This window comes from Mangifera indica, chromosome 4, assembly GCF_011075055.1.
Source record: "Mangifera indica cultivar Alphonso chromosome 4, CATAS_Mindica_2.1, whole genome shotgun sequence".
NCBI classification, from domain to species: Eukaryota; Viridiplantae; Streptophyta; class Magnoliopsida; order Sapindales; family Anacardiaceae; genus Mangifera; species Mangifera indica.
The window spans coordinates 1,965,524-1,991,432 of NC_058140.1; the positions used below are offsets into that span (position 1 = coordinate 1,965,524).

The following is a 25,909-nucleotide window of genomic DNA, read 5'->3' on the forward strand; positions in this document are numbered from 1 at the left end:
TTTCTATATATTCACTTCATAAATCCACACACATAACAACTGATTACAAGTCTTTTTATATACCTAAACATCAGCTATTAACCTTTAAAAAAAACGTGCAGAATAAAAGTCTAAACAGCAGATATTATTTCTGCGCAGCTGTTACTAAAATAGCTATAACTTTCTTTAGAAAACTTCAATGAACCTGAAACTTGCACCATTTAAAACTAGACTTAATAAGCTTTAAATCCATATTTGATTCACCCAAAACGGCATCCGTTTGCCTTCCCAAAACGTCCCTTACATTCACCGCACGTTTCTGCCCGCTGCTGAAGATGAGAAGTCGAGTTTAATTTTTTCTGAAAAATTCTCAACACCCCCTTGTAAACTTGACTTCTTCACAACTCCAATCATCTCTCTAAGCTGCTGAAATCTATCTTTCTTGAGGGGTTTTGTAAAAATATCGGCTATTTGATCAAGAGTTTTGATATACTCTACCTCAACCTCCTTGTTGGTAATGCAATCTCGAATAAAATGAAACCTTGCATCTATATGCTTGCTTCGATCATGAAACACCGGATTTTTTGCAAGAGCAATGGCCGATTTGTTGTCCACCATAAGTTTAGTTGCTTCTTTTTGAGCAAAATGAAGTTCATCCAGCAATCTTCTTAGCCATATCGCATGACATGCGCCGGCAGTTGTAGCAACATACTCCGATTCACATGTTGAGAGTGTTACAATTAATTGTTTCTTTGAACACCATGAAATTGCATTTTCTCCAAAGAAAAATATAAACCCAGTAGTACTCTTCCGATCATCAATATCACCGGCATAATCAAGAGTACCTTTTAAATATCGAAGAATTCTCTTTGCAGCTCGCATGTGTTCTTCACTTGGATTCTCCATAAACCGACTCACTAATCCCACGGCAAATAATATATCGGGCCTAGTACATGTCAAGTACCTTAGGCTTCCCACAAGGATTCGAAATGTGGTTGAATCAATTTTCCTTGCTCCATCCTTCTTGGAGAGTTTTACTCCGCACTCCATCGGGGTATTCACAGGATTGCAATCTATCATCTTAAACTTCTTTATAATCTCTCTTGCATACGCCTCTTGAGAGATAAATATCCCGTCACTCCATTGTTTTACTTCTATCCCCAAATAATATGACATAAGCCCCATGTCACTCATCTCAAATTCTTGTGCCATCGCCTTCTTAAAATCATCATACACTTGTGGATTATTTCCTGTAAGAATAAGGTCATCCACATAAATGCACACAAATAAAATATCATCTTTCTCTTTTTTAACATAAAGTGCATATTCATGAACACATCTTAAGAAACCATTCTCATGAAGATATTTGTCGAGGCGACTATACCAAGCCCGTGGTGCTTGTTTAAAGCCATACAACGCCTTCTTCAATCTTAACACCTTATCTTGATGACCTTCAACCGTAAATCCTTTCGGTTGTTCCACATATACTTCTTCTTCAAGAGCACCATTTAGAAAGGCTGACTTCACATCCATTTGATGAATTGTCCACTGGTTTTGGGCCGCAAGAGCGACCAATAACCGTATTGTCTCTAAGCGAGCAACGGGAGCAAATACTTCTTCATAATCCACACCATGCTTTTGTTTATACCCTTTTGCAACTAGTCTCGCCTTGTACCTCTCAATTTCTCCTTTCGCATTTTTCTTTAGCTTATAAACCCATTTAACCCCAATTGCTTGATGACCACTTGGTAGTGTGACAAACTCCCAAGTGTCATTTTTCTCAATGGAATGAATTTCTTCCTCCATAGCTTGTACCCATTTCTTGTCTTTAGCAACTTCTTCAAACTCAAAGATTCATCATTTGCAAATAGACAAAAAAGATTCTCATCGTCTATTCTTTCGGTAACATCATAGAGATCCCTTATGCTTTGAAATCTTTGAGGTTGTTCGCTTGAGCTTGTTGAGGAAGAAGTGGCTGTGAAAGAAGTTGAACTTTCGCCTTCAGTCTCTTGGTCTTCATTTTCGTCTTCTCCTAAATATGGAAGAAAACTATATGTTTCTTCATCTTGAACACTCCAATCCCATGAAACATCTTCCTCAAATTCCAAATCTCTACTAATCACAACTTTCTTGGAAACGGGATCGAAACATTTGTACCCTTTAGAGTTCTCGGCATAGCCAATAAACACCATCTTCTTGCTCCTATCATCAAGTTTTGTCCTTTCTTGTTCGGATACATGAACATAGCCAATAGACCTAAAAACTTTTAAGTGTTTCACACTTGGCTTCCATTCACTCCATGCTTCTTGAGGGGTTATTTTCTCCAAACTCCTTGTAGGTGAACGGTTTGAGAGATAAATTGCACATGCAACCGCCTTGGCCCAAAACTCCTTAGGCATATTCTTACTTTTTAGTATCGTCCTTGCCATGTTAAGAATTGTCCTATTCTTTCTTTCTGCAACCCCATTTTGTTGTGGTGTTCTTGGGACTGTCATAGGACGTCGAATGCCATTTTCCTCACAAAAGACCTTGAATTCATTAGAAGTGAACTCTCCACCTCTATCAGTTCTTAGAGCTTTAATTTTGTATCCGCTTTCGTTTTCAACAAGAAGCTTGAATTTTTTAAATGTCTCAAAAACTTCACTCTTGTTCTTCAAAAAATAAACCCACGTCTTCCTTGTGTAATCATCGATGAAGAGCACAAAATATGAGCTCTTACTAAAAGAATGTGGCTTGATAGGACCACACACATCCGCATGCACAAGTTGTAGAGGCTCGGTTGCTCGCGAAAGTGACGCCTTTGGAAAACTCTTTCTTGCATGTTTTCCGAGTAGACACGCCTCACACAATTGATTCGGATGATTGATTTTTGGAACTCCTTTCACCATATTCTTTTCTCCTAGCATTTTGAGCCCTTCAAAGTTAAGATGCCCGAATCTCATGTGCCAAATCCATGAAGGATCCTTGACACAAGCTTGTAAACACTTCGCTTCCACCGTTTTCACATTTAACATGAACATTCGGTTCTTTGTCATGGCAACTTTAGCAATAAGTCTATCATCTCGATTTCGAAGCCACAAATAATTGTTCTCCATCTTCACTTTGTGCCCGCTCTCTAAAAGTTGGCCGATGCTCAAAATATTGCTCTTCATTTTTGGGATGTAATAGACATTGTGGAGAATTTTGTGGTCTCCATCCTTTGTAGCCAAAATCACCGAGCCTTTTCCCTTAATCTCTACCTTTGTATCATCTCCAAAACGAACATTCCCGGTCACTTTTGTATTCAACTCTACAAATTTGCTTCTATCTCCTGTCATGTGGTTGCTTGCGCCGTTGTCGAGATACCACGTGACATTTTTTTCTATGGACCCATCCTTTTGAGAAAGCAAAAGAGTATCACCTCCACCTCCTTATGCTCGATAAAATTCGTCTCCTCATCACAACTCTTAGTTTGACATTCCCAAGAATAGTGACCTTTCTTCCCACATGCATAGCACTCTACTTGGCTTTTATCTTTTCTCCAATTATTATTTCTTCCTCGTCCACGTCCTCTTTGAGAACTTCTATTTTCACGTTCTTGAAATGAATTTTGCTCGCCTTTTCCTTGACCACGACCACGACCTCGTCCACAACCTCGGCTTCTACCACGACCTCGACCTCTTCCTCCTCTGTCATTTCCCTTAGGATTAAAGGAAAATTTTGCTTGCAAAACTTGCTCCATTGGTTCTTGTTGGGTCCTCTTCATTCTCTCTTCATGGGCTAACAACGATCCATGTAACTCGTCGATGGTCATAGACTCTATGTCCTTCGATTCTTCAATCGCCACCACCACATAAGTGAATTTTGCGTTAAGAGAGCGCAAAATCTTCTCTACTACTCTTACATCTTCCATTTTTTCATTGAGCCGCTTCATTTGATTCACCACTGCCAATACTCGAGTAAAATAATCTGTTATGGACTCATTCTCCTTCATCAAAATCGACTCAAACTCAGCCCTTAGAGTTTGGAGTCGCACCTTCTTCACTCTATCAACTCCGACCACGGAATTCTTTAGAATTTCCCATGCATCCTTGGCTCTTGTCGCATTGGCTATCTTCTCGAACATGTCATCATCTATCCCTTGATGAATAATTGAGAGTGCACTTTGATCTTTCTTCTTTGTTCGCTGCCAAGCTTCTAGTGCAGCCACAGTTGCAGTATTCTCGTCTGCGAGATCTTCATATCCTTTCTCGACAATGTCCCATAAGCCATGAGACCCAATTATGGCCTTCATGCGTAGCGCCCATCGATCATAGTTTGTTTTGGTCAATTGTGGGTATTGGAAAGTGATATTAGTTTTGGTCGTCATTTTAACAAGGCTCTGATACCAATTTGTTGGAAGCTATGATGAGTTACAAGTATGGATTCTTAACACAAATGAGGAAGAAGGAAAAAGTTAACTTCAAAGCTTTTATTTCTATATATTCACTTCATAAATCCACACACATAACAACTGATTACAAGTCTTTTTATATACCTAAACATCAGCTATTAACCTTTAAAAAAAACGTGCAGAATAAAAGTCTAAACAGCAGATATTATTTCTGCGCAGCTGTTACTAAAATAGCTATAACTTTCTTTAGAAAACTTCAATGAACCTGAAACTTGCACCATTTAAAACTAGACTTAATAAGCTTTAAATCCATATTTGATTCACCCAAAACGGCATCCGTTTGCCTTCCCAAAACGTCCCTTACATTCACCGCACGTTTCTGCCCGCTGCTGAAGATGAGAAGTCGAGTTTAATTTTTTCTGAAAAATTCTCAACAAATAAGACATCTTCATCTTAACTCTGTTGACATGTCTACTGTATCAGTTGGTTCTTTGGTAAACCTGTCTTCTTCTTTGATATCTCTCAACCTTTGGGATACTCAGATGCAAGGCAGGTTTCCAAATGAAATTTTTCTGTTTCCATTTCTCCAGAGGCTAAGAATATCATCAAATAGAGACATGACAAGTATTATGCCAGAGTTTAATAAGAGCAGTCCTCTCAGAGTATTGGATCTCTCTCTCCAAAGTTTATCAGGAAAATTACCTAACATATTTGACAATCTTGTGCACTTAAATTATCTATCAGTGGGTGATTGCAATTTCAATGGGTCACTTCCACCATCACTCGAAAACCTTACAGAATTCACCTATATAGATTTGTCAGGCAACGGTTTTACTGGTCAAGTCCCAACTTCATTATCTAAACTTGTCCGGCTCACTTGGCTATCTCTTGCATTTAATAATTTTTCCAAAAATTTTCCAGATGTTTTGGGTAATCTTAGTAAATTAGAGAGTATAGATCTCTTCTCTAATAATTTCAATGGTCAGTTGCCAACATCAGTAGTCACCCTGAATGGACTTCTTCATTTGAGCTTTCTCATATTCAATTTCAGGGTCAGTTTCCAAGTCAGATAAGTGATCTTTCATATCTACGTGTCATCTACTTAAATAATAATCTTATGAGGGGCAGAGTTCCGGCCTGGTTGTTTACTCTGCCATCTTTGGAAAGTTTAGATCTTTCCCACAATAAACTCACAGGTTCGATTAAGCAGTTCCAGCAGCCTGGTCCAATACGTCAAGTTGATTTGAGTGATAACAAGATTCACGGTCCAATTCCATATTCAATTTTTCAACTTTTGGATCTCACAAATCTAGCACTTGCAAAAAATAACTTCAGTGGCAATGTGCAGTTGGAGATGCTTTCAAAGGTAAAAAATCTATCGAGTATTAATCTTTCATATAATGCGTTTTTGTCATCAACAGGAAAGGTCATCTTGCCCTAGCTTGTACGAGTTATTTTATCTTCATGTAGCATAACTGAAGTCCCGATTTTCACAAGTAATTCAAGTTTGCAAGTACTAGACCTTTCATCCAACTTACTCCGAGGACAACTTATGGATCTACCAACTCAGCTTTTTTTCTTCTCAGTCTCAAACAATGATCTGACAGGAGAAATCTCTCCATCATATTGTAATTTGAGCGCACTTCAATCTTTTGAGTTGTCCCATAATGACTTTTGTGGAAACATTCCACAGTGTCTTGTGAACAACAATGTAACGCTCGAGTTTTTGAATTTGGCAATGAACAACTTCCATGGCAGCAAAGGATTCTGACGTTTCCCAATCAATGTCGTATGACAGCTCTTATGCTTAATGACAATCAGTTAGAGGGACCATTACCATCATCTTTGGTTAATTGTCAAGATCTGAATATCCTTGATGTCGGAAATAACAGGATTAATGATAGCTTTCCGAATTGGTTAGTAAATTTTCAAAGTCTTAAGGTACTTGTTTGAGATGTAATCAATTTCATGGTCCCATTGGCAATTCCAGCACAAGATTTTTCTTCAATTACTTACGAGTACTGGACCTCTCTCACAATCATTTTTCGGGTATTCTACCAGCAAGTTTTTTTAATAGCTTTAAACGTATGATGAAAGGAGACATGATTGTTGTCACTCTCGATTACATGCATTCAAATTATGGTTCATATTATTCAATAACGTTGTGTGTAAAGGGTGTCGAAACCCAAATAGAAAAGATTTTATCAATTTTTACAAGCATAGATCTTTCTAACAATCTGTTTGAAGGGAAAATTCCAAAAGTGATTTGACAACTCAAATCACTCAGATTGCTCAACTTGTCTCGTAATAACTTAACTGGTGAAATACCTTCATCATTGAAAAATTTGTCGCAAGTTGAATCATTAGATCTCTCTTTCAACCAAACTTCTTGGAAAGATTCCTATACAATTAGCAAGTCTAACATTTTTTTTAGTGTTAAACTTGTCCTACAACCATCTTGTGGGAAGTATACCTCAAGGATGTCAATTTGATACATTTCAAAATGATTCCTACATTGGAAATTTAGGCTTGTGTGGACCACCATTGTTTGACAAATGTGACAATGATAAGGCATCACCAATAATAGACCAAGACGATAGCGATGTTTCAAACTGGTTTGATTGGAAAATTGCTTTGATGGGTTACGGATTTGGATTTGTAATCGGTATATCTATTACTTACATTGTGTTTACAACAAGAAAACCTCAATTTTTTGTGAGACTGATTGAAAGAGAGCATCCAAGAAATGTGAGAAGACTAAATAGAGGACATAGAAGAAGAAGAAATTAGAAATTGAAAGTTGCTCCTCAAATTTGTAAGTGCTCCAATCCTCTTATTGTCAGATTCAGCTTTATTATTATTTTTTTTTATCATAATGAATATAGCTAGCTACAAGGCTATTGAAAGCATGCTTTGTTTTTTAATTCTCAGACTTTGAAGAGTTGATTATTGCATTGAAGAGTAGTCTTTTGGAGTAGAAGTTGTGGTACAAATGTCTCCACAAAAACTTCAAGCTTTTGTATAAATTGTAGATTTTTATTTTAGTAGCAATTCAATAAGCAACTTTTTTCGGGTTCCAGACTATTATGCAAGAGCATATGGTTCTTATTTATCTATTGTTTTTTTTTCCCTTCGTAAAACTTGACTTCGCTAGAAAGAGGGCTTGAACCTCTGACCTTGTTTACTTGTTGTTAAGTATTTGACAAACTATAAATATTCATTTGGTTTTTATGTGCACAATCTGTCTTGCTATAACAAGTGCATGTGATTATTCATTTAAGTACAATTAACAATTTCTTTTGCTTGTATTGAATTATTACTTGTTGTTTAAGTATATGATTGTGATTTTATGTGTCACTCGCTACTTCACTCTTGTTGAGTATTTATTTCTTGGGCCAACTAATGCGAGCACAGCAAGGGGGTTGTTGCAGTGCAATCCGCAAGCACACAGCAGTGTGAACGCAAGTTCAGGTGAGGTTCAAGGTATGCAACAGCAATATATAGGGGTGTTCAACCCATCATCCTGCAGTGTAGAAAGGGAGTTCGGGCCACGGGATGCAGCGGCCAAGGTTTTAGTCCGATTCTACAATATTCTTGCAAGTGGAGCTAAGGGAGTCCAAGGGTTATGATAGCCTCTTGTACATGAATCCTTATCAACATGAGCAGCCAACCAAGGGTTGGCTGAGCTTTGGGAAGGGAAAAGTCACCATTGTATACTCAAATTTGGGTTCTTTTTGTTCCTATATAATGACCTGTTTAAACAATGTTTTTTTCAATCAATCTTCAATGAACACAACTTGTATTTTTCCAGGAACTTTCATTTGTCTTTTCCTTTCAGTGAGTTAAGTTTTTGTGTCTATGATGGGATTGGATTGCCGCTCAATCTAATGTTATCCAATCAATGCTACAGAAGTCAACTAATGCAAATCAAAGTTAATATAAGGTTACATTATTTATGCATCTTAACCTAAATGAGATATTGGTTGATGAAATAATCAAATTGCACATTTGGGCTTTGCTAAAGAAGATCAAGATGCCTTTTACCTTGGGGACAATACCACAAAAATCCAAGCATTGAAAGGCAGATGTGCTGAGAGCTATAACATATTTAAGATAACAGGATAACACATCAGATATAGAGATGAAGTAATAACAATATGCACAATAAAAAGATACATTCACCTAATAAACATAATGAACAATATAGAACATTAGCTAAAGCTGATACTAATGAGTACATAAATCCCCACAGATCAAATAATTTCTATGTACTCAGTTAATAACAGTGAAAAGGAAGTTTGTAATGGTGAGTTACTAATGCAGTAGTAGAGATAAAGAATGGAAAGATTAGTAGAGATAGAGGAAATACAGAAGAAAGATAAAGAACAAACTAGAGAAAACAGCAAGAACTGGAAGAAAACCAGAAAATTATGAGAGAGACGGAAAATCCCAAGTGAAAACTAATAATCACATTTACTTACCAATTAAGCATGTCAACAATAACAACTGAAGTCGCTTAAAGAATAGAGTCTTAGTTCTAATCAAATACAAATTAAAGTCTAAAACAACTCACCACAAAATAGAACTTAAAAAAAAATTCTTGACAAATATATCTCTAAGATAATTATATCAGAGACATAATAACGTTAGACCAGTCCTATACTTCCTACATCAGTTACTATGATAATCTTCAACAACCATACATCAAATTCAATATATCATCACTGGATGTCAAATAAACATGCATGCTTATTAAAAGCAGCAAGACTTTATACGTGTTTGATTGCCTGAACATTGTTTCGAACACATTATTTTTAACTTCTGTTGATTTATATAGAAGCTAAAGTTGATCACCTTATTAAAGTCAACTACCACACTACCTGGATTACCCTGGAGACTCATTATGAAGTATCTGGAAGACGAGGCAAAAATGTCTAACCACTTGTGTCTGCTGTCATGACATAAGTAAAATTTTGAGGGTACATCCAATTACCTGGAAGATAAAACATTTTAAACAAAGGTAAAGTGTTGTCCGTCTTTAATGTCAATTTGAGAATTCTGTAAATCTGCATAGGTCTGAGGAAAATGTTGCAGCAGTTTCCTGCATGGAAACAAAAAGAGCAATGTGAAACCAAGTCTTTCTTCTAAATGTAAGAAATCTAAAAGGCAATTTCTGGACAATGTCCAAAAGAATCAACAGTGTGAAAGCCACAGATTTCCAACTGACAGGGAGCCTTTTAAGCCAGGGACACAACTAATACATCTCTCAAGCCATAACTCAACAGGTGCAGCACTTGGTGGAAAAACAGGCTTACTGTATGAAGATTCATCCACAGTAACAGGAATATTTGAATTTTCTTCAATGTTCAAAGGCACAAACTGAGAAGATAAAGGCAAATTAATAGAATTTTCTTCCCCAAAAAAGGAAGAGATCACATTTGGAGAGGCAGGGCACAGAGAAGGTCATGCTTCAAAGAAACTATCAAAATCTATGTCCCAATTCTCACCTATAGAATCACGGAGAAATGCACTTTGAGCTACTAAAAGATTACTCATTTAAGAGCTATACTTAGTCTCATCATACAACTGAACTGAAGGAGAGTCACCCAGAATGATGGATGGAAACCTCTTACAAGCCAAGGAAACATCGAAATCATCCATAACATCTTTAATATTCATAGCAGATAGCTTTTCACCTCCTACACTCTCAATTAAATAATTAAGACTATTATAACCAATTAGAACCAGTACCTAAAGGCAACTGAATTGCAATTTATGAACAGTTACTTTGATAACAGGAATACCTTACAAAAACCAACGCCAAAGATTAATCACAAAGAATAACAATAGAACAACAGCAGCAGCAATAATAATTCCCATAAACCAAGAAACAATTGAAAAACTATATTGGGCCTAACAAAATGCAGAACTAGGCACTTAATTCCACTTTATGTATGCACCATTAAAATTCATTGAAACTGTATGGATATTAGAGATGTTAACAATCTCAGGGTTGTATGCTTTATACACCTCATTGTCTCAAGCATCTACTTATAGAAAATAATCAAACTTATATATCCTTAAAAATGTTGACTGGTAAATATATTCTATCCAAAAACCTTCACATCCATATTTTAAGATAATGATGTTTATAAAACTTCATCCATATATATAACATAAATGAGCCAAGGAAGAAACTAAGAAAGAAGTCGACTACAAGAGAGAATGCACCTGCATTATAATTTTGCCGAAAGTCAACACATGAAGCAGAATCACATGAGCACGTGTTACTAGTTAAAATCTATGCTGGAGACCTTAACAAGTCACGCATAACCATAAATGAAGACAGAATTATCAGAACAACAAAAACATGTGATTTCTCCTAAGGATTACAACAACATGACTTTTCACTGACATATACTGTACTCAATAAAGCAAAAATATAATTTCAATATTTATCACAATAAACAATCAACACAGCAAACACACCATTGCCAATTGACAGACATACGTGTTTACCTTATTAAACAATTTAGACTGATCCAATAAGCTTTTCGAGTCATAACTGTCTACTTGCACCAACGTTTTTTCAGCATATATATGCTTTGATGGATAACATATTCTCGATACTTTAGACACTAAGAAGTTAGTAAACCTTCAACAAGTAAAGTCAATTTCAAACAAGTCATTACTAATAAAAACATGAATCCAAAACCGTAACTGTTCTTCATCTGAAATGAGAAATATCACACATATTACCTCATCTCTCTACCCAAAACATTTCGGCATCCTCTCTTTGCTTGAAAGATTATAGCACTTCTCAACTGTCTCGTACTAAAACACTACAAAAATTGATTCTCTGATTACTAAAAGCATCACTAATTAAATTCATTTCATAGCATTAATAATTTATATAAATACGGGAAAAGGAAAAAAAATTATGTATTAAATTACCAAAACACATGATTGTGTAAGCGCAATTGCAAGAGCCATTTGAAACGAAGCAAGTAGAAGATTTGAGCATGCCTCAACAACAAAACCTGCTGAAACACACAATCAAGAGCATCAATTAAAGAGTTGAATCGAGGAACGTTAAATTTTTTTTTTCAAGTTTTTGTACGGACAATTTTGAATTTATTGCGAGAAAATTTAAAAAGAAGGTTCAAGTGACAAGTAAAAATAGACTTGATTTAAGTTGTCAATCGCGATGAAGGGTGAAAAAGAGAAAGTGAAGAAGAAGAGACTTATCAAGAGGCAAGAGAAGCTAGCATCACTGTAAAACGGGTCAAGTTCGGGTCTATTCGGTTCGAGAAGTTGACGTTACTAGGTTTTTGTGGCAACTGGTCAGACCTATGCGATGGATTTGTTGGGAGGTGGAGATATAGTGAACAGACCTATGCGAACACCACTAAGACGGCGCAGGTGCCTAGCCGTTAATACAATATCTCATATCATTACTGATCGCTATTACATTTTTCTCATATATAATTTAAATAAATAAATAATATATTATTATATAATTAAATATTATTTTATTTTATCCATATACTTAAATTATATAAAATAATATTATATATATATATAATATTATACATAAATAATATAGTTTCATCATATAATTAAATAATTAAAAATTATAGATAAAACAATATTCAATCATATGATGACATATTTTATTTGTATACAAAATTATGTAAATAATATTATTAAATTACATAAAAAATGAATTAAAAATTAATAATATTATATTTACCTTTTTTAAATACATAATTTATATACATAGATGATATATCATTATATAATTGGATATTGTTTTATTTTTAATTTAAAATTATCTAATTATATAATAAATATCAATTAATACATAAATTATATACAAAAAATAAATACATATTAATTTTATTAATTAAAAATATTAAGCTTTTAAATTTTTCCATTCAATTTATAAAATTGTCAAATTTTCCTATTAAAAAGATCATAAAATTAAGATTGTTTTGCTTAATTGTTTTGTTTTAAGGTGTAAGGTTATCTAGACCTAGTGAAAATTGATATGTGTGCGTTCACTAAATTTTAACAAAAATACAATTGTTTCTGTAATCATTAGAAAAATGGAAATTAGATTGTATTTCATAATTTTATAATTATAATTTGACTATATATTTGAAAAAAATAAATTAGATTATAATTTGACTATATTTTATAATTTTAAAATACTATTTCAACCGTCTTTCATGATAGATTCAAACATAATTGACTCAAAATTTGAATCTATATTTGGTATGAATAAATTAAACTTACATTGAGGCTTCAATAAAACAACTCAATTCTAGTTCAAAAACACATTGATTTCATTGCATAATAACTATAATATTTTTCTTCTCTAATTATTTTTTTTTAACATGACGTGCATCATTCAAACCTATTTAAGTTTAAACTCGAATTAATCATTTCAAATTTGAGTTGAATTCAAATTTATTTTTTTCAAGATTTAGTATGGCTCAATTCAACTCAAATTTATTCAACCCTAATTATACAATTAAAAAACAATAAAAATTATAAATTTAAGTATTATTTATGATGTTTTAACATATAATTAATTAATTTTAAATAAGTACATGCATCTCTAAAAAAAATTATTCGGATATTTTAGCATGTTTTAATCCCATACGGGACTCACGTGATTTTTTAATGATATTATTCATCTCATCAGTGATTATCTAATGATATAGTATGTCAATTTAAATAAGTTCAAGCTTAGTATAATTCGAATTCAATTCAAACTCTAATTGGCCCTATATTCGGTTTGGATCAAATTTATTCATATTTAAACTCTTATGTTTTAACTTAGAAACTAGTAATTTGCTAGATTATGGAAAACCATGTATAACGAAAGGTAGATAAATATAGGATTTGTTTATCACTATAGGTGGATGCAAGCCGATTGAACCCCAACATTTATTAGCTTGAGTTTGGTAAAATGGGATCAATCAAGTTTGTCATGTCAAAGTTAAAAATAGTTTGAATTTGACTCAATCCTTAAGTTTGAAGTTCAAAGCTTGCTTTGAGTTCAAGACTCGAAATCGTAGTTTAGAGTTTTAGCTTAGATTTGTAACTCATATTTATAGCTCATTAACAAAACGATGTTATTTTACTCAATAATAATAAAAACAAACTCATTTTTACAATTAGTTTACATAATTTGAATTGAGTTATAAGTCAAACTTGAATAAAATTTAATCATTCACTGACAGCTTAGTTTGGTCTAACCCTATTTATCTCTCAAATTCGAATATGTTATTTACAATGGTGCCTATTTTGCGCTATTATGGTTAGGAAATTAATAATTTTAGCCCCTTTTTTTATCCTATACCTTTTTAATCTCATTTTTTTATTATATTTTTTTTGCTGAAACTTCAATTTCATACTCAGTTTACCCTAATTCTTAACCTTAAAAACTTAGTCTGTTAAATTGATTATACCTTTGTTAATTTATAAGTTTTTATAGTTTTTGTTGTTGTTTTGTATTTAATTTACTATAAAAATGATTTATTTACATCAAATCTATATTAGAATGAAAACATATTTAATTTTTTAGATCGAATAAGTGAAAAACAGAATATTTTAACTTTTTCTAGAAAAAGGTAGGTGGGTGGGAAAATATATGTGAATTTTTTAATTCATGTTTTATAAATCGAAATTTCTAGTATATTTAATTAATATTTTAATATTTTAAAAAGTTTATGTTAAACTGACCCACAAGTCTTACCTCAAGACTTCCAATGCAACTTGCATGGTCCATAGGCTTAACACAAGCTTGTAATCTTACGGATTGTGTCAAAAAAGGGGGTATGGGCTATGCCACAGGTGAGACTGGTCCTCATAATATGTCTATTAATAAGTCCATTTACTAAAAACCAATAGGCGATTCACTAAAAAGAAAACAGAAAGAGTTTAAAAGATTTTGGAGACTTTTCATGATAAATAATTGGATTGATTACTTTAAGAAAAATTTTGCAAAATATTAAAAATATCATCTCCTTGCCACTTAAATAGTTAGACTAAGATACTATGTTGAGTTGAGCTCGAACATAAATCGGTTATGAGTTTGGCCTGAATCAATAAAACAACGACGATAGTTCGATTTGAGTTTTTCGAATTACTCTTAAAGAAAATTTAAGTTCAATTCAGAGAAAAGTTTGAAACTTAAATTTGTTGAACAATATCAAAATGATATTATTTTATTAGTCAGAAAAATAACTTGAAACTTAACCGGTCTAATCTTAATTGGAATTATATTTCCAAATAATAAAATTACGTACATTAACCATAAATACTAATTTTTATATTAACAAGAATATATCATTACTCAATTACATTGTAATACATAATTGTTAATATATAAATTATTTCTCATTATTAACATTTATAATTTTGCTCATTTTCGAAACCTCACTAAAAAAAATAAACACTCTGAGATTGGATCCATTTTGAGATTAAAGAATCACTACAAAAAATCAAACAGATTAGGGATTAAAAAACAATCCTTGATTTTATAACTCATGAAAAAAAAAAAATTTGGATGGGCTTGAATACACTCAGTAGGCATTGAAATTTTCCGTTAATTTAAAATAAATTGTTGTAAAATTTATTAAAAATAAAAATAAAAAATTAATTATTAGAGATTATTTTGTCTTATAAAATTGATATTGAATTGGAATTAGAATAGGATTTGAAATTGGGAGCAGTTAAGCATGTGATTACGTGTCATACATCTGGGACTCGTTTTCGCATTCCAAACGGAATTCGTCAAAGCAACGGCTACCCAAGTGAATCTCTATATGTATGTGTCCGCCCTTCCGAGATCATAAAGACATTCGCCTTCTATTTTTTTCAAAATTCTCTGAGTTCTACTTTTTCGTGCTCTAAAATCTTTCATTTATTTTCAAGATTCTCAGAGTTCGACTTCTTGAAATCTCAGGTTTGTTGCCATATCTCCCTCTCAATCAAGGCTGCGTAGTTATTACTTGCGGTTTATTTGTAGAATGGACATCAAAGAAGCTATAATCAAGCTTGGACGCGTATTAGGGTTCTCTTCTCTTTTTATTATTATTCTTTTTCATAGCTTTGGTTTTAGAGTTTTATGTTCATCCGTTGAGGTTGGTTAAGGAGATATTCAAGATTTCGATTACTGCTGATCTTGATGCGTTGCGGTTGGTTAGGGAGATAAGGATTGGAGATTGAAGTTTTTAATACGTGGAATATCAAGATTACTCTTCAAGATTTCGATTACTGCTGATCTACATTTAGTTTTACTTTTTGGGTAGGGTTAGGGTTTTTTTAATTTATTTCTTCCAATGGAAGCATCAAAGGAGTCGATGCAATTGGGTTCTTCGTCATGCGTTCCTGTATGTTATTGGGCCTGGTTCCCTTGGAAATTTAGTTTTCCTTGCTTGTTACTGATTAACAGATAGAGATTATGGGATTAGCTTCTGAAATTTGGATCTTCGATGGGATTTGGATTGTCTTTGAAGGAATGGTTAATATGTCTTTGTTATCCATTGATTCTCTCTCTATATCCTTCTTTATTATAGTATGGAGGTCAAGGTGCCCATATCAAAGGGAAGGACAGCCTGCTAACCGTGCATTATGTAAATTCAATCTGGTTGGAAAGTGCAACAGAAACCCCTGTAGGTTTTTACATTCACAACCACCAATCCTGACTGAACTTTCAAGCGCTTTACCTAAAGACTGGCCAAAGAAGAATACCAACTTTAGTGGCAGGAAGAATTTGTGGACTTTGAGTGGCTCAAAAGATGGAATCAGAAAGACCCCCAATCATAACAGACCTAAGAACTCCTTGGCTTCTTCTTCTGGAAGTGTTGAGTCTGGAAACAAGATAAGTACTTTGAAGACTCCACCAAAGGTCTGTGAATACTGGCTATCTGGAAATTGTATGAAAGGTGATAACTGCCGGTTTATGCATTCACGGTTTTGCGGGAATGGGATCTCAATGCTGGCAAAGCTTGATGGGCACCAGAAGGTAAGCTTGTGATCACTGATATGTTTTTTCAGGGTTGTTTTAAAATTCTGTTTGGCCTTGAAGGAAGGAGATAAATTTAACAAATGTGTACCAGCTCCTTGAATGGTTAATGGATATATTGTCCGGCCAACTACTTATTTTTTTAATTATGCTTTTACACTTTTTTTCCTTTATTTATGATTTTAAGAAAACTTATGGAATATTAAACATTTAAATGCTAATTGACAGGCTGTCAGTGGGATTGCCCTTCCTTTAGGGTCAGACAAGCTTTATTCAGGTAGTAAAGATGGAACAGTACGAGTTTGGGACTGTCATACTGGTCAATGTGCCAATGTAATCTATCTTGGTGATGAAGTTGGCTGCTTGATTTGTGAGGGGCCATGGGTCTTTATAGGCATGCCCAATCTTGTCAGGGTTAGCCTGTAGCTAAATATATATTTTTTGGTTTCCTTTATTATAATCTGTTCCCCCTTTAAACCTTTATAGTTTTGTGCTCAATGTTAATTCTGCATTTGTTTGTGATGTTGTAGGCATGGAATATTGAGTCATCATCAGAATTTATCCTTAATGAACCAGTTGGCCAAGTTTATTGCCTGGTTGTTGCTAATGAAATGCTCTTTGCTGGAGCACAGGTAACTTGAACAATTTAGATTCTTTTTTACAATTGAAATGTTTTTGTGTGCTCATTATTAATGTAAGTTTTGTTGATCTTACGGAAGGAAAACTATCATCTATGTTTTTATTCAACAAATTTTATGGCATGCCCTTTTTTTAGTTTAACATGAAAATCACAAGGGTGGATGTCATTAGCCATTTGAATTTCGTCATCATCTTTTTTGGTCATTACAGTGGTCTGGAAAGTTGATTATTTCATTTGGTATTGCAGGATGGTGGTATTTTTGCATGGAAAGGCAGTCCTGGAGCTAAGAATCCTTTTCATCATGTTGGATCTCTAAGAGGCCACTCTCACTCTGTGACATGTTTAACTGTTGGATGCAATATGCTTTGCACTGGTTCCATGGACAATACAATAAGGGTAAGTTGTCATTTTTAAGATTATCTTCAAGTGTTATGATTGGTTATTAGAAGGTGGATGCCTTAAATAAATACCCAAGGCTGTGTTATTTTAGAAGTCTATATAATGTGGTACTGCCCTTTTTACTCACGGAGTAATCTATTTATATTGGCTCTGATAGGGATAATTTATTTTTCTTATTGATTTTTCTTTGGGTTCTAGGCTGATGCTATATATCATTCCATTGAGCAGATGCGTTCTTTTTAAAATTTTATTTTAATATACCTCTAATGTTGAACTTTCGTTTAACTAGTATTTTGGTTATACATATTTCCTCATGTGCTAATCTCTCTCTCTTGTCTTCCTTTCTTAAACTAGGTTTGGGATCTTGATACTCTACAGTCTGTTATGACACTAGATGGTCATACTGATGCACCAATGTCTCTTCTATGCTGGGATAAATTTTTGTTATCCTATTCATTGGACAAGACTATAAAAGTTTGGGGTGTTGTGGGAGGCAACTTTGAAGTAGCCCATACACATAACGAAGATCATGTATGTGGTTTCATGGTCATTTTTTTTTTTTAACCGTATGATTTTGTTTGTATGTGCATTTCTTTCCACACTTGAACCGTTAGGCTTCTTTACTCTAGTTCCTACTTTGTATATTTGCCGCCAGGTCTATTATATGTGATGCATTATAGTTTTAGGATTTAATAAAAATATACCATCTCCCATTTTCCATCTTCTGCCTTCTCTGTGGCTTTAATAGCTTTGATGTTTAGTTCATTAATTGACTGTAATCTTGTAATATGTTTGCTGCAGGGTCTGCTTGCGCTTTGTGGGTTGAATGATTTTGGACAACCAGTATTATTGTGCGCTTGTAACGATAATTCTGTTCACCTATATGATTTACCATTGTCAGTATCTTCTTCTTTAATTTATAAGAATAATTTGCTAGCTGACATATATATTTCCTTTAGGTTAACAAATTGCAACTTTTTTCTGTTCACTAAGAGGGCGAGTATATTTTCAAAACGGGAAGTTAGAGACATTCAGGTTGGTCCTGATGGCCTCATTTTCACTGGTGATGGAACCAGGATGTTAAGCGTATGGAAGTTGCTGGCAAAGTCAAGTGGATGAGCCTTCTCATTAAAATTTGTACAAGAAACAAGTTGCTGTATAAATTGCAGAGTTTGGCTGTATATGAAGAGGCATAGAAAGAACTTAACACTGGGTTTTTAATCCTTGGTGATTTTTTCTAATTTTTTTCATGGATTCTGCTTTTCAGTCTGTTCAAATGTTTGTAGAATTGTATAATTTAATACTGGAATAAAATTACGTTGTTAGCCATCTCATTCATTCCATGGTGTAGCTTTTGCATTGTTGACAATACTGTTCACTTCTATTCCATTTACCTATGGATGATGATGTCTTCCTTGGACTTGTCATCAAGATTACTCCTTCCCAGCGTAGCAAATTTTAAAGGTAGGTTTTTTTATCGAGACCTTAATATTACGATATTAACTTGTTATAAGAAGCGTTTCATGCGATTGTGTATGCATTTGCCTCTTTTCTCTTTCCTTGTGAGATTTTTTTTATCCTTCTCAACAACATATGTTTATAGGTAAACATTTATGCTGTAAGAATCATGAACTATGTGTGAATTCAATCTGAATTCTAGCTAGCCATTGAATGCATAATTCTCAATTTGAGTTCGAGTTTGTCAAGTTTGAGAAGTTAAGATTCTAAGATTAAGAATGAGGATACAATTGGTACAAAGTTAAAAATTTGGCTAAAATGGTATAATAAAATAAAAGAATTAAAAATGTATAGAACCAAAAGCTATCTAAGTATTTGTTGCTTGTGAAAGACACCAGTACACGAAGATACATCTAGCTTTCTCTCTATATATTTTAATTTCTTTTTTTCCCAATGTTTCAATAAATCAAATGGAATATTTGTTATTATCAAGAGATTAAGACAATGACAAATTACAATTAATAATAATAATAATAATATTTAAACCTTAATTGGGAAGGTTATGTATCTTGTCTCTCTTGAATAGTTATATTCTCTTAGTTGGAATGCTACATTAACTTCAGGAAATAAAATTTTTCTTCTTCATAAATTTAATGTTTTTTTTTTTTGATTTTGTGGAGATTTGAAGATAAGAATGAAGACCACATGCTTCTCATTTTCTTTATTTCAAAACTCAAATTGAAATAGTCGATTCAATTAATTCAATCAAGATCTAATGACCAAATATAGTTCAAAAGTTTTAAATTGATTTAAACTAATGATTAGATCAACTTGTATCAAATCACAATTCAACAATCGGGTCAAATTATTACAATGATATTAACATGATATTATACTAATATCGAGATTCGGTCAAATCCTAATTGTTGGGAAGGCATGCCTCATTCCATAGGAATGCATTTTCATTTTGTTATATATTATTCTAATTTGCATTTAATATGTTTTAATTAACAATAAAATTATGCATCCTTAATTTTAATATACAAATAGATACACACTTATATAATTTTTATGTTGAAGCATCAAAAATTGATAATTGAGGAGTTGGGTGCCTTCATTTTGGAGGAAATTCAACTAACCAAAACCATTTAATGATAATTTAAGTAACAAGATCATTACTCAAAATGCTAAAAGGTAATATTATGTGCTCAACTTTATACACAAACAACAACATATCATTATATGATTAAATAGTTAAAATTAAATCATATAATGACATATCCTTCTTTATGCATATATTTTTATTAAATGCTAAATATGAAGAGGGAAAGAAATTTTATGAGGGGTTCCTTATTGGCTATTGTCAAACAAGCCTTTTTTCGAAGAACCCACTCTTCCATCATTGTCTGTGAGTTGAAGTGGCTGGTCAGCAGGCGGAAGATGCCCAGCACCAAACAAAACAACATTGCTCAGACTCCCCCATTTCTGTACCCACCCAGCAAGCTCTTCATTAACTCGTCAGACTTTTCTTTCTGCCATCAAAAACCTCTCAATACCTTCCCATTTCATTGTCTTCACCCAAGCCTCAGTTGACACCGGCCCATCTCTCAATTCAAAGTACCCTTGATACAATAGCACCTTGGATTTCATGTGTCAAAAACTATGCTTTCTTTGGCCCCCAAGGCCCTTTTAACCTCAGCAATATTCATAAGATTAGTTACCAAGTATGTTTGGTAAGGAGCCTTTTTACTATAATCATCCAAAGTGGGTAAACCAGTCATGTTTTGCAACAACTGCAGAATCTCATTTTTTGTATCTCTTGCCTCACTCCAATTCCCCATTTTGACTAACTCAACTGCCTGCCATTGAACTTTCTCCATATCCCCTCTTTTGCCTCTCATTGATCAAAGCTGAAACATAAGGATTCAAAGCATGAGAATTGACTTGAATTACTGGGTCAGTCAACCCATCACCAATTATAAGTGCTAGTGTGGGCATGAGCCATAAATACATGGTTGAAATTTTGAATAGATGCTTTGATGGTATTGACTGAGAAATGATAAATGACTTTCATGAAATAATAAAATTATATGTATAAATAATAAAAATAAACTTAAATATAAATAATAACATGTTACCATATGACTGATAATTTTAAATTAGAGATAAAATAATATTTAATCAGATGATAATATGTCATTGTTTACTAATAAGTTAGTGTTTATTATTTGTACACCTAATATTACATTTTAGTAAATTAAATCATTATTGAAAGTAAAATTTATCATATCATATATAAATGGTTCGATACTAATTGATATAAATAAATTATCAATAGAATAAATAATTATATTATACAATAATACAATGATGCGTCACTTTGAGGTTGGATGCATTGTGAGATTACAGAATCATTACAAAAAAAAAAAGTAGGGTTTACTTAAAAAAAAAAAAAGAACCTTGTTTCAAACTCATGGGAAAAAAAAAAAAAGAAACTAAGTTCTTGTTGCTTAGTGAAAGATCCAAATACAAGAAGATTAATCTGCTCTCTCTGTATATTTTAATTTGTTTATTTTCCCAAAGTTTCAATAATTCAAATGGAATTTACTTTTCATTATTTGGTATGCTACATTACCATGATGAAATAAAAATTCTCTTCTTCATAAATTTACTTTTCTTTTTAAATAAAATATGAAGATAAGAATGAACCAATAGGCTATTGACTAAAAAGAAAATAGAGAGAGTTTTAAAGGACTTTAGAGTCTTTTTCATAATAGATAGTTGGATTGATCACTTTCTGAAAATTTTGCTAAATATTAAAAAGATCATCTCCTTCCAACTTATATTGAAAATGCAGGTTAGAGTTAGGATTGGATATAAGTTAAGCTCAATCCTAATATAAGTTGGCCTTGAGTTTGACTTGAATTGATAAAGAAGCGACGAGAGTTCGATGAGAGTTCTTCAAATTGGTCTTGAGAAAAGTTTAAGTTTAACTTAAGAAAGAGTTCGAAGCTCATAGTTTAACTAAAGGTTGAGACTCAAATTTTTTGTTCAATATCAAAATGACATCATTTTACTAATAAAAAAAAGGACTTAAAACTTAACTAAAATAACATCAATCTACCAACCATTAGACTTGACTCAAATCAATCTAGACCAAGCTTGAATTGGGCCAATTAAAACGGTTGGCTTGCTTGTTAGATCGAATTGAATTCCGTTTAGTTCAAGTTTGACTTGGTTCCTCCTTGAGCCAAGAGCTCCAACTTGAGCTTAACTTTGGCTCAACAAATATGAGCTTGAGTCGAGCCATCTTTCAAGACATAATCAACTCGAATCCAATCTAACCCTAGTTGGAGTTACATTCCAAAACAATAAAATATGTGCACTAATCATAAGTACTAATTTGTGTACTAATAATGAACTGTCACCATCCAATCATATAGTGACATATTATTGTTAATATACAAATTATTGTTTATGTATAATTTTATTCATTTTCAAAAGCTTACTAAAAAAATGAATACTCTAAGGTGGGATACATTTCAAGATTACCCAATCACTACAAAAAGATCAAAGAGATTAGGATTTACTGAAAAAGAAGAAGAAATTTGTTTTTAACTCATGAAAAAAAAAAACAATTTATAGATGATTGTTCACTGACGTGGTTCTTTTATCAGGAGCAACTCTTCGAATGATAACTAAAATGATGACGAAAAAAGAAGACGAGGGATTGGTTGTGTCAAGTTGTTAATACAGTAGTTTGTTGTGTGGTTGACTCATTTTCATGAAAAAGGCAAAAGTAAAGTTGGATCCAAATCAAATTGGGTTCGAATTCAAAAATTGATTCAACTATGTTTGAACTCGTTTAGTTTAAATTTGTTTAATTTGAATTTAAATTGAGTTCAAGTGAGAAGTTTAGACTTGCTTCTAAACCAAGCCAAACTTGAGTTAACGAGAGTTCAACTAAGTTTAGCTCACACTCTAAATATATATCTCAATTCGGTTTGGACTTGATTTGTAACTCTTTTTGAATTATATTAAGTAATTGTTAAACAACGTTATTTTGTTATTGAGTCACGAATTTGAATTATAAATCTGAGCTAAATATCTGAACTATAGATTGTTTTTCAAATGTTGCATTTAGCTTAAACTTTTTTTATGGAAATTCATTCAAGAATCTGCGATTAACTTTTGTTCCTCTGACAAACCATCTGGGATAGAGAATTTTGTTGAAAAGAAAAAAAAAATCCTATTTGGTGGTAAGTGAAAATTGACATCAGAAGCAGTAAATTTTACTGTTGGTATAAATTATGATTTCTATTTAATCCTATAAAATTAATAGGAGTTTGTAGTTGATGACTATGATTTTATTTTATAATTATATCAGCTATTACAGATACTGCATAATATGAAGAGGATTAATATATTTGAGATTATATGTTAACAATAATAAAGGCTTTAAAATATGCAATTGCTAGTAATAAATTAGTGTAATTAAGGTCTTTGATTCTTCGAATTTTACCAAATATATAATAAAGTAATACTGTGTATATATATTTTTGGTATATAATTTATATACACAGATAATATATCATCGTATGATTGAGTATTAATTTATTTTTAATTCAAAATCATCCAATCATATAGTGACACATTATCTGTGCATTCAAATTGTATGTCAAAAGTATATATACCTAGTTTTATTGTACATAATATGACTGCTCAAGGGCTCTAGCTAGCTGGCCTCTTAGCTTCTTCTTTATCAATATTATTAGAGTAAATTACAATTTCCCATCAAGTTTAATTTGGCCAAAAAACACTTCCGTATTCTTTGATGGAATGAATCATATTTTTCCACTCATAATCTTGTTAACAAAAAGGATTATGACATAGATGCAAACTTGTAATTCCTATATTACTTTAATTGGTTCAGCCTTTTTAAAGTTATTATAATACTTTTTAACTAAATTTTAACATATCTTCCTAACTAAATGCAACATTTTCACCTCACCATCCTAAAAAACAAACCCATAAAATCTTGCACGGGGGGATTGCAATGGTCGATGGACACTTTCTCTTCCAATCTCTTTTTTCTCTGCTCTAATTTATTTTCTCACTCAATTAGAAACACGTAAACACCATAAGACGATCACCTCGTCTGGTTTCTTCTTTCTCCACCACCACCAATCCCATTAGCTCACATTACCTTTTTGCATTCCTCTTTGTAGTCTCCAACTCCTCCTTTTAAGTTTCTTACTAAGAAGCCACCCATAACAAAAAGAAAAAGAAATTAAAAAAAAAACTCTTAATAACATAGTTGAAACACCACAAGCAAAAACAAACTCCTTTTCAACTTATTATTAAATGTCACTTGTTGTAATAATGTTGACTTCGTCATCTTTGTCATCAACTGTAGTTACAAGTGCAACGTCCCACAAATGATACCAAAAAAAAGGGGCCGACAAACCTTTACCCTTGCTTGGGTCATTCTCCACACCACCAAACCATCTGCTGCCACCTTATCCATTTTCTTCTCCCTTAAATATTCTGATAGCTTCATAGTCTTTGACATCTCCTTCTACAGTGCCATAAGTTGCAAATGTATCTTTTGGTTCCTCTTTTTTTTGTAGCAGGTTCTTCGTTTTTTTATCAACTCTTATAAACCCTTATGTTATACGTATTTAGTTTTAAATATCCAATTATATAGTTAAATTATTATGTAAGTGATATTTTATTATTAATTCAAAATTATTTAAACTTTAATTAGATATATTTTTGTAAAGAATGTTGTGAGGGACACTATGACTTCCTTTATGATAAAAAGTTAATAAAAGCATTAAAATCGGCTAGTAAGAATTAGTCTAAAGCCATAGATTATCTTAATTTATTATATATAAATGTATATGAATGACAATTATACCTGCCGAAGGGCTTTTAATTTCTTATATCATCATCATCATCATCATCATTATCACCAAAATATTATAACAAATAGTTCGATCAGTGGTTGCAACAAGAAACTTTTAACTCAATTGGTATCATTTAATTCAAAGATACATAAGTGTTTTTTGCCCTAAACATAAACAAATAAACCATGGCCATTACATTGCATTACAAAGATTTAAGAAATAATACTATTATAACTTGTAATTGTTGTGCAACGGAAACATAAAACACAATTTCTATGCTATTGAAAATAATTAATAATTAAGACAAAAAATAGAAATGTAGAAAAATAAAAGAAAGAGAACACAAGAATTTATAAGGTTCGGTAAATGTACCTATCTGCTTGGCGCCATTGATTACTTTTACTATCTTCAAAGAATAGTTACAAAGAAAATATAAAACTATTAGAGATTCCTAATAATAAGATTTTTTTCAATACAATTGTGTTTGGCTACAATTGTGTTTGGGATGTTTTAAATTAAAACCAACACTTCTATTTATAGCCTTTGGTAAAATACAAAGAAAATAAAATAATCAATGTGGGACCTAAAGAGCCAATTTTTCAACAATCTTCACCTTGGCGATTTAGGGAGTCCCACCAAATTTTTCGTATATTTTTTTCTTTAGTAGTGACTTCAAATGCGTCTTTTGGCGCTATTTAAGCTTGCATGATGTTGATTAAGTTCAAACAATTATTGAACTTGATTGTTGTTACCACCTTGGTCATCATATCTGCAAGGTTCTCAAAAGTCCCAATTTTCAGGAGTTGTATATTCCCTTCTTCAATAATCTCCTATACAAAATGATGTCTAACGTCAATATGCTTAGTTTGTACATCGGATATTGGATTTTTTGCCAAAATTGCACTCTAACTATCAAAGTACACATTGACATGTTTTTAAACAATTCCTAAATCTTCCAACAATCCTTGTAACCAAATGGCTTCTTTTACAGCCTTTATAACTGTCATATACTCTACCTCAGTAGTAGACAAAGCAACTGTAGACTACAAGGTGGACTTCCAATTAATTGGTGTTTTCGCAAGTGTAAAGACTAACCAGTAGTTGATTAACGT

General features: G+C 32.6%; 3 protein-coding genes across 5 annotated transcripts; 2 read left to right on the forward strand and 1 right to left on the reverse strand.

Moving 5' to 3' along the window:
* Positions 1-4,818: 4,818 nt before the first annotated feature.
* LOC123213636 (probable leucine-rich repeat receptor-like protein kinase At1g35710) lies at positions 4,819-7,980 on the forward strand. The gene is made up of 4 exons (XM_044633108.1): positions 4,819-5,193; positions 5,403-5,717; positions 6,173-6,292; positions 7,684-7,980. The coding sequence occupies exons 1-4, from the start codon at positions 4,819-4,821 to the stop codon at positions 7,978-7,980; spliced, it is 1,107 nt and encodes a 368-aa protein (XP_044489043.1).
* A 1,120-nt stretch (positions 7,981-9,100) lies between these two features.
* On the reverse strand, positions 9,101-11,767 carry LOC123214964. 3 transcript variants are annotated; one of them, XR_006501919.1, is made up of 5 exons: positions 11,306-11,767; positions 11,111-11,193; positions 10,871-11,006; positions 9,345-9,452; positions 9,101-9,263 (listed from the first exon to the last, which is right to left on the reverse strand). XR_006501919.1 is itself a non-coding variant. In XM_044634989.1 (4 exons), the coding sequence occupies exons 1-4, from the start codon at positions 11,342-11,344 to the stop codon at positions 9,396-9,398; spliced, it is 315 nt and encodes a 104-aa protein (XP_044490924.1). In that variant the 5' UTR covers positions 11,345-11,767; the 3' UTR covers positions 9,101-9,395. The 3 variants fall into 3 exon arrangements, 1 of the variants encoding a protein (XP_044490924.1); XM_044634989.1 differs by having other exon boundaries at positions 9,101-9,452; XR_006501920.1 differs by lacking the exon at positions 10,871-11,006 and having other exon boundaries at positions 9,101-9,452.
* A 3,468-nt stretch (positions 11,768-15,235) lies between these two features.
* Positions 15,236-18,762, forward strand: LOC123213528 (zinc finger CCCH domain-containing protein 48-like). The gene is made up of 7 exons (XM_044632984.1): positions 15,236-16,391; positions 16,620-16,805; positions 16,922-17,023; positions 17,278-17,427; positions 17,785-17,961; positions 18,232-18,326; positions 18,424-18,762. Exons 1-7 carry the CDS (start codon positions 15,828-15,830, stop codon positions 18,512-18,514), a joined length of 1,365 nt encoding a protein of 454 aa, XP_044488919.1. The 5' UTR covers positions 15,236-15,827; the 3' UTR covers positions 18,515-18,762.
* Positions 18,763-25,909: the final 7,147 nt, after the last annotated feature.

Bases quoted from the DNA above. Each gene is read 5' to 3' on its own strand.
- LOC123213528 (XM_044632984.1), top strand. From the start codon at position 15,828: ATGGGATTAGCTTCTGAAATTTGGATCTTCGATGGGATTTGGATTGTC. The intron at 16,392-16,619 runs GTAAGCTTGTGA...GCTAATTGACAG, and splicing joins AGCTTGATGGGCACCAGAAG to GCTGTCAGTGGGATTGCCCT. The intron at 18,327-18,423 runs GTCAGTATCTTC...CTGTTCACTAAG, and splicing joins CACCTATATGATTTACCATT to AGGGCGAGTATATTTTCAAA.
- LOC123213636 (XM_044633108.1), top strand. From the start codon at position 4,819: ATGTCTACTGTATCAGTTGGTTCTTTGGTAAACCTGTCTTCTTCTTTG. The intron at 5,194-5,402 runs GTCCCAACTTCA...ATTCAATTTCAG, and splicing joins GCAACGGTTTTACTGGTCAA to GGTCAGTTTCCAAGTCAGAT. The intron at 5,718-6,172 runs GTAAAAAATCTA...AATGACAATCAG, and splicing joins AGTTGGAGATGCTTTCAAAG to TTAGAGGGACCATTACCATC.
- LOC123214964 (XM_044634989.1), bottom strand. From the start codon at position 11,344: ATGGCTCTTGCAATTGCGCTTACACAATCATGTGTTTTG. The intron at 11,007-11,110 runs GTAATATGTGTG...TACTTGTTGAAG, and splicing joins GTTTTGGGTAGAGAGATGAG to GTTTACTAACTTCTTAGTGT. The intron at 9,453-10,870 runs GTAAACACGTAT...GTTTCCATGCAG, and splicing joins AGTCTAAATTGTTTAATAAG to GAAACTGCTGCAACATTTTC.